The 8,694-nt window shown below is 38.3% G+C and overlaps 1 protein-coding gene across 4 annotated transcripts in view; it reads left to right on the top strand.

Moving 5' to 3' along the window:
* The first annotated feature begins 471 nt into the window (after nucleotides 1-471).
* tnpo1 (transportin 1) overlaps nucleotides 472-8,694 on the top strand; it is a 37,219-nt gene continuing 28,996 nt past the window's right edge. For 2 of the 4 annotated variants that reach the window (XR_009783479.1, XM_061733832.1), the window contains exons 1-4: nucleotides 472-836; nucleotides 3,685-3,760; nucleotides 4,889-5,038; nucleotides 6,355-6,461. Coding sequence is in view for 3 of the 4 variants with exons in the window: in XM_061733832.1 (XP_061589816.1) it covers nucleotides 732-836; nucleotides 3,685-3,760; nucleotides 4,889-5,038; nucleotides 6,355-6,461 (438 nt within the window). In the remaining variant the exon portion in view is untranslated. Of the gene's footprint in view, nucleotides 837-3,684; nucleotides 3,761-4,888; nucleotides 5,039-6,354; nucleotides 6,462-8,694 lie in introns of those variants that run through there. The other 2 variants (XM_061733833.1, XM_061733834.1) reach the window with 2 other exon arrangements.

Below are 8,694 nucleotides of genomic sequence, written 5' to 3'. Positions count from 1 at the left end.
CTTCTTGAACAAAACTGGTTGTGCTTTATTATTGTTGTTGATGTATGGTGTGTTTTTTTTTATTGTTTTGTTCAAGATGAATAAAGATCAAATCAAATCAAATCAAATTCACTTTTTTAAATTGTATACACGTTAAGAAGAGCTGCCATTTGTCTACTTACTGTACAGTGAGCGAAACAACCGGAGTCAAATTCCCCGTCTTGTTTGACCTGACTTGGCCAAATAAACCTGATTATGATTATGATCTAATCCCTTTATCTCTGTTTTTGTGTTGTGAAGCGTTATGAGATGACCTTTGTTATGATTTGACCTTTGTTATGATTTGACGCTGTACAAATAAATTGAATAGAAAATTGAATTGAATTACGAGGGGGAAATAATTGAACTGTCAAAACGCTGGTCTGAGCTACGGGCACTAGGACCCCGCTCAGCTGTGCATCAGCTGACGGGGCGGGCAGCCTGCGATAATCAACGGGACGCTGCATGACCTGGAGGTTTGTCGTCTGGCAGCGAGGACGCGCGTCTCTCCGTGCCCATGTCTGAAAACCCACACAGACACTCGCATTGCAAAAGGAAAGGAAAGGCTACCGCACCAGATTACGTCGGCTAAGGAAGACCAGGTAAGATCCTTCCTCAGTCTGTCAACGCATTTTTGAAGGACGCATTCACGAACCGTCGGATGACGAGACCTCCTCTCGAGCTTGTGGTACGTCTTTATCCGCGGCAGCAAGATGGAGTGTGAGTGGAAACCAGACGAGCAAGGACTTCAACAGATATTACAGCTGCTGAAAGAGTCTCAGTCGCCGGACACGTCCACGCAGAGGTCTGTCCAGCAAGTATCCTTTCATAAGCCAGTCATAGGTGACTATAAACCATACTGTGTTTTTTATAAGTGATTAAAAATGAGACTACATACTCAACAGGGTAGCAGGAGCTAATACTAGCGAGGGAGGTTACCATTACTAACACTAAGGTGTAGAAATGTATTTTTCCATAATGTCCCATAATAACACACACACCTCTCTTCGGGACTACAGCCACTAAAAGCATGCTCAATTCATTATAATAGAATCATGCATTTTTGCAGCCTCTGCAACACAGTACCTGAAGCAGAAAAAGGAGATTGACCTTTGTAATTAAGTAATATTTCTGAAGTTCAAATCTTGATATTTTTATTGTTATTCTGTAAAAGTGTTTGAAATTGTGTATGCTTGTAGTGATTGTAGTCCTGAAGAGATGTATGTGCGTTATTAGGTGAAATTATGGAAAATACAATTTTTACAGTCTCTGCAACACAGCAGGCTACTTGAAGCAAAAAAAAAAAAAACGTTCAATCTCTTTAATAAAGTGAAATATTTGTATATTCTTACACTATTTTTCCAAGTGCTTTTTTTCATCAGTAATCTCAACATTATACATCAAATATATGTATAAAGGTTCATTAACATAATGGTGTATGTAATTCACTATTAGCCTCCACGTAAATCTTCCACTGAGTTTCAGCTTAGATAAAGAATATGCATATTTATTCAGTGCACCTGGATATCAGCAACATGTGAAAACGGGTCCTTCAGTCTGCTTTGTGCTTTGGACATAGACAATACTAACAATTATATTAATAATGATCACCCATATTTATTTTCAAGTCTCTTTACTGAGGGAGACATATGAAAAAAACATGTTTTCTGTATTTGACAAATCTTATTTGGGTGTCATTACCAAGAGAAAAACCTTGAGATAATACATTCCTAACATGTTGTTTAGGTTGTCTAGGTCCTAACACATGCAGTTCAGTGTACCAATCAGATTTACAGGGTTCTGTGGGGCCACAGACCCAGATGAGATAAAAAATAACCCGCCTCCTCATCTTTATAGTCACCTAACTTCACATTTATTGTACCTCTGAAGACGGTAGTATATATTAAACTGTTTTATTGGTCTCAAAAGAAGCGAGACCATAGCCTGTGTTCAAAAGAAATGGACAAACCTCTTGTGATGTCACTCATAGGGTTTCTGAACAGTTGGGTTTGAAGCCTTTTTCCTTTTTTTGGCAAATAGCCAAAAATAGATTTTGAGTCGGGTTGTAAATACGTTGATTTCTGCTGCAAAATCCTACAATTTAACATGGAGGTCAATAGAGGTGGTCAGTTGATGAACTGCAATATTTCATATTTCTTTATACCTATTAGTCTAGAAGTTCAACTGTTGAGATTTGGACACAGCCAGTAAAGGAGGAGGCTGGAATGGAGTCCAGTTGCTGACACTGCCCCTGAAAAACCAGTTGCTGTGAACAGAACAGTGCCAACATGGTTGAAAAGGGAACTTTTGTACCGCATTGCTGATATTTTGGCAACAGCATGTTGGCAGCATGTTGATAACACGCATGTTGATGCACCCCCCCCCCCCACCCCCCCCCCCCTTTATTTTATTTTTTCATTCAATAACTGTTATCTGATAAAAAACCTGATTCAACTTCAGGATTATATCCATCCAAAATAAAACTAAACAATTAACTTGTTTTTTTATTATTATTTTTATTTCCTTTTCTTGGTGTTCAGTTCATGCATCACATGCACTGTCTTTCTTTACGTGCTTGTCACTACAATGAAACTGTCCTGTGGAAGCATGTTGTTGAGGTTTTTCATACACTCTAAGACAAACAAAAAACTGATTAAAATAACTGAAACATTTGAGGCAAACAAATCAAATCCACAATTTAAAAACACCATCCCTCTACTGAGTATTCTGAATGGTATGAAACTAGCTAGGGTTAAGATGCAAAAAACCAAGCCAGTTGAGCACACAGTCTGCACTAGGCTTTGCTGTCTTTTAGTGCTGATTTAAGTTAATGTATGCTCTTGATAAAAGTTAGAAAGAAAATCAACCGAGATCAGTGTTGGCAGGTCAGACCTTTTTAAGAAAAATCTGAATTGGAATCAGCAAAGAAAATTATAGTCGGCACAGCCAGCACGCTGCCCGAAAGTAGGCAAATAATCCTTCAAATGAAATAGAAACTGATATTTTTAACATGAAAGACAGTCTTTTGTGCTGCTCCAAACCTAGTTAGGTTAAACTGATCGTGAATGTTGCTTCCGTCATTCAAGCTTTCATCTCACTTTTGAAAGGGGTGCCACAAAGTTTCAAAATCCACATCATAAAGGTCAAAGGTGGGAGATTCTGATCTAATACCAACTCCTCCACATCAGATTAAAGGGCCGGTATTAGTGCTGTAAATAAAGAAAAGTACAGAAAGCTGGGCATAAACATTATCATAGGCGCTACATCAAAGATAAGTGAATCATAAATGTATCTGATGCTTTAAGCTCCTGATTACATATGTGATCATTCATCAACAGCGTATCACCTGAATGTTTCGTTCAGACTGTTTTGGAGTCCTAAATGACTCTCTTGCATAACCCTTCATATGTGCCGCATCATTAGCTCTTAGACGAACTGCTCTTACATCCCTAAAGACGCCATCTGGCGTGGTACTTAGAGTATTTATTCATGACAGTTTACAAACACAGATATACTCTTGCCATGATGCTGCGTTTGATGGCCACATTGACGCTGCTCATCCTGCTCTGCTCTATGCGGATGAAAACCAGTGCCGTTCTTTACACTGTTATTGATTTTTAATATCCTTTTGTGCACCGTTGTCATCCTCAACCTCTTTTTTCCCAGAGACTTGAACAGCTGAACCAGTATCCAGACTTTAACAACTATTTGATATTTGTCTTGACAAAATTAAAATCAGAAGGTAAGCCGTCCACTTGTCTTGTGCCGTATTTTGATGTCATCTTTATGTAACTGCTAAGTGACCTGCCTCTGCGGCCGTGACTTGGTGACCCAAAGGCATCTTTGCTGTAGATGATGTGGCACTCAGAATATAGGTCGCTCTAATTTTAAACCTAATTCCTGGCATAGACGTGACTTTTGGCTTGTGCCATGACCCAAATGTTAAATGGTGTTAAGACATTTTAGGATGCTGCTGCTCTACTATTGAGATGTTGCAAGTCACAAATAATTAGTATAATAAGTCCAGACAGTCTTTAGCCAATTACAAGTGAGATGCGGAGAGTGGAAAAAGTAGTTTGTCATTTTAGTATTCATTATGGCATTCTGCATTTTCTAACTTCAGGATTGTGTTTTAAAAAAAAAATGCAGTGACAGTAGGGCTGGGCGATATGGACCAAAAGTCATATCTCGATATTTTCTAGCTAAATGGCGATACTCGATATATATCTCGATATTTTTTCTGTGCCTTAATTGGGGTTTCCCCCAAAGCATTATAGCATAGCATCTCTGTTAGCTTTTCTGAGGCAAACCCTTAAAAAAACAGTCAGTTTTAATACAAAGCCTCGTGCCAAATGTCACACAGGTTCCTTTATTAACAGAGGTCTGCACAATATCAAAATGTATAAAACAAATGAAATAAAAATAAACTGCCTGCATATATAGAATAAAAATGCTTCTTGAATAAAATAAAACAAATATCCCTTTCCTGCATAACAATTAAATTAAAATACACTGTGCAATTAATACAATGTAGACAGTAACAGGCAGACTTTTCCACTGAGGTTGACAGTTGTGCAAATAACAAAACATTTGGGCAAATCTCAAATAAAACATTCAAGTCAATTTGTCACAAAATAAGCTTTATCAAAATCATTAAAAATTTTTTTTTTTTTTTTTTTTTTTTTTTAAATCGATATAAACGATATTTTCTCGTACCATATCGTGTTTAAAAATATATCGATATATATTAAAATCTCGATATATCGCCCAGTCCTAAGTGACAGTAACATCCCATTTAAAATGAATGAGACAGTAACTAGTCTTCAAAATATGGTGACAATTGTCTTGATTTTTACTCATCTCTCCCAAGATGAACCAACTCGTTCACTGAGTGGACTGATACTGAAGAACAATGTGAAAGCTCACTATCAGAACTTCCCAAATGGCGTGTCTGATTTCATCAAGAGTGAGTGCCTCCAAAACATCGGAGACGCTTCTCCCCTCATTCGGGCCACTGTGGGTAAGTTGGATCCATATGTGACCTCTCATTTGCTAAAGGAAACAATAAGAGCATCTGGCTTCAGAATGTGTAGGGAGTGGATCTCCACAGATTTCCACTGACCCCCAGTCTAGATGAGTCGTGTGACCTCCTGAATGGTTAGGGTTTAGGTGTCCTGGAAGGTGCTCCATTGGCTGGAAGTCACATGGTTCCTCTCTCTACACGGCCTGCAGCGAAGTCCCTCTCTCCCTAAAACCATCTCTTAAGTTTTATTTAATGTATATTTGTGTTTGTGTTTGCTGTCTACCACTCCAGTGGTTTTGTGTATCTGGTCATTTGTTGACTGTCCCACTCAATCTTAAGTTAAACATGAGAGTTTCATTTAAGTTATTTGGGAAATTTGCTAATAAATACAGATGACTTTGGCAAAGTGCTATAACTTTACTTGCAACAAAAAACATATAAAATAGGTATTGGATGATATTTTTAATATTGGATGGAGTTTAATATTTACATATGAGGATGGAGTTTTGTTTTTTTTTTAGATAGGGAATAAGACTATTTGCATCATATCTAGTTATTCTCATTAGAGCAAAATTTTAGCTTAAACTTTTGATTCATCGACTGGAGTATTAAGTTTTCTTTTAATAGTATGTGTGCAGAGTATTCCAGTTTTTGGATGATATTATATTGTATTGTGAAATTATTTGGCAATTAAAACTATTTATTTTCTACCATTTGATACCAGTGATACTATTTGAAATTAGTTGAAATTAGATTTTACCAGACAAACTCTTCTAACAGAATAGTTGTGGAAAATGAGAACTTTGATTTTAAGTTTGTATCATGGAGTAAAAAAACAAAGCTATATGACATGTATGAGTTCATCTGGGTTGTTTAACACTGTCCAGAATGTGACATAAATCGTTAAGACATCCTAATAGTTACTCAATCTGTCCAGTGTCTACTGTGATCTTAGTTTGCTTTCCATCTCTTTAAAAGCTAAATGGAAAAACTTAATTTAATTAACGATAAAAAAGTCCTCATAGTTGATTTCATAATGTGGTGATGGTAGATTTGTTCTGAAAACAAGACAGACCCGGCTCTCTGCAGTTTTCTGCAAAACTAAACCAAAAAAGCCAAAAAGGGTCCACAACTCTTCCAAAATGATGGGATAGCCTGGCAAAGATACAGGAGAAAGCAGCTTCAGGTTATTGCTGCTGAAGCCGGTTTCTTTTCCAGATAAGACTACATCTGCATTGATCAGCCACTAACCTGCATTTCTTATTTTTTTTTGTCACTTCAAGGTAACTAATAATCAATTCCTCCCATAACAGGGATCCTTATCACCACAATCGCTTCCAAGGGAGAGCTGCAAAACTGGCCTGAGCTCCTGCCTAACCTCTGCCTGCTGCTGGATTCTGAGGACTACAACACATGTGAGGTCAGGATAGAAAAATTTACATTTTGGAGCTTTTACATGACTCAGAATGCATGGTGTATGAATGAGTTCATATATGAATTCAGCTTTGCGTTAACCTAAGTTGGTTCCTGCTTGAGCTTTTTGTTGTTTCAGAGTGCTGGATAAAGGAAAAACAGAACATGAATACACGTGTATGAATGTAAATCATAAGCAGACATGTTTGTGCTCGGTGCAGACGCTACGTGTCTCTTTGTTTATTTATTAATTTGCTGAGGTAAAGGGCGTGCTGGATCCTCTATAAAGCTACATCTGGATGGCATCCTGCTGGCCAGCTGAGCCAAAGGCACCCTCACAGCTGCTGCAGCAGCCACTACAGATTACTTGGTGTAGAATCATTTTCACTTTCTTTCATTTGCTGGAAATCATATGACCCCATTTTTTGGCATGCTGCATAGAATGGCTGTTATGATGTGCACATGCTGCTAATTTGTCATATTCTGCATATTTTTTATCTATAATGTCTTGCTATGCACCTTGTGTTTTGTAGAGCTTCTTTACCTCCACAGTATGATACCTATCCTGATTTCTTGATTTCTCCTGATTTAAATCAAAGACAAATATCAATTCTTGATTTAAGTTCGTACTTTTCCTTTTACTACTATGAAATAGCAACTGAATTCTCTTTTGCAGTGGATGATTTTATATTAAAAAAGAAAAGAAATGTATTTTGACTCTTTGATACCTGATTTGTGTAATAATGTTACACTCACACTTAGCTGACACAGACACTTTGCTCATTAATGCGCCATTAGTTTAATTTGCATGTGTGAGAGAACACTCAAAATTCATAGCACATTGAACTGTCATGCTAAATTTGGCAAGTCAAGGCTTGAAATCAGACTGCTTACAGCAGGAATGTCCATATGACTTCCAGAGAGCAGCATTATCTGACATTTTAAAGAAGAGGTATGACCCAAAAAACCCCCACAACTAACTATGTATCCCCTTGTGGCCCTGCTACCAGCTTCTCTCATAAAGCTCATTCAGAAGCTGAGATTTAGGTCAGCTATTTACTGCAGAGCATGAGCATCTCAGTATGTGTGTGTGTGGGGGGAAGGGGAGGGGGCCTTAACACTGAGCAGCAACCGAATGTAAAATCTTAGTGCAGTTACTGGGTTTTTGAAAAGCAGCTTGGATGCTTGAAAGCTTTCTTAATGACTGATGTTGAAGATGATGGGAGGCTGGTGCAGAGGAAAAGCCTGCTAGTCTGGTCAGTTTAGGCAAAATGGCTGCAAAAAATGATTAACATTTGAGCCAATGTTTTTCTGTTCATTTAGGGCCTAATAAAGAAAAAAATGCAAGGAGCCCAAAAAATTAGCTAGGCGAAGTCCCTGAAACGGCCACGCCCAGTTTTTAGACCTGGAATTTTTTATCTCGGCTCGTGAAAGTCGCAGAGAGCTGATCTTTGGCTCAAAAGATGCGGAAACACCACATTTATATTAGTGTTATTAACAAACATATACTCTAAAACCATTATTTTTTCAGTTATTTGTGAAAAACTCGTTTTCAGATGATGCATGGTGGTATTATCACTAGAAATGTAATTCTGCCTCTGACCACAATGGCAAATTGGGCAGGAGCATAATATAAAGGTCATCAAGTCTGGCACTGGATACGTCGATATTATCAATCGGGAAGATCAGGTATTCTTCAGGAAACTCGAACTTGCCCTACCCGAAATCCAGTGCTACCTCGCCGAGATCGAAGGTCAAGATCTAGCACACGGGCACAAAGAAATGCTGGACTCGTTCAAGGAAACATTTTCAAGCCACATACTCAAAGTGTACCAGGGGATCCTTACCAACCCATTCAACCAAGCTCAGTTCATGAGGTTGAACTCATCCATTCCCTTTCCAGATGTCATAACTAAAGATGCCAGCCTTGTTTTTACAGTCGGAAAAACACAGCATGCCCAGTTTGTGCAGGAGCGATTTGTATATGCTCAGAAGGATGTCAATGCGAACATCTCACGAAATGCCCTGAAACTTCCAAGTTCAGGTGCAAAAGTCCAGCTTGCTAGCCCTGCAATCAAGCCACCTAAAGGAACCTTTGCAAAGCTGAAGGAGGCCTGCACATGGTGCTTGCTCTTTTTCCAAATTGAAATCCCAGACTTTTCCCAGACTTTTTTAAAACTGATATTTTTTTTCCCAAGACCTTAACTTTACGTACTTGTATACTTGTGTGCCCACTGCCT

This window comes from Cololabis saira, chromosome 11 (genome assembly GCF_033807715.1).
Source record: "Cololabis saira isolate AMF1-May2022 chromosome 11, fColSai1.1, whole genome shotgun sequence".
Classification (NCBI taxonomy): Eukaryota; Metazoa; Chordata; class Actinopteri; order Beloniformes; family Belonidae; genus Cololabis; species Cololabis saira.
This window is presented reverse-complemented; position numbering and strand designations above follow the sequence as displayed.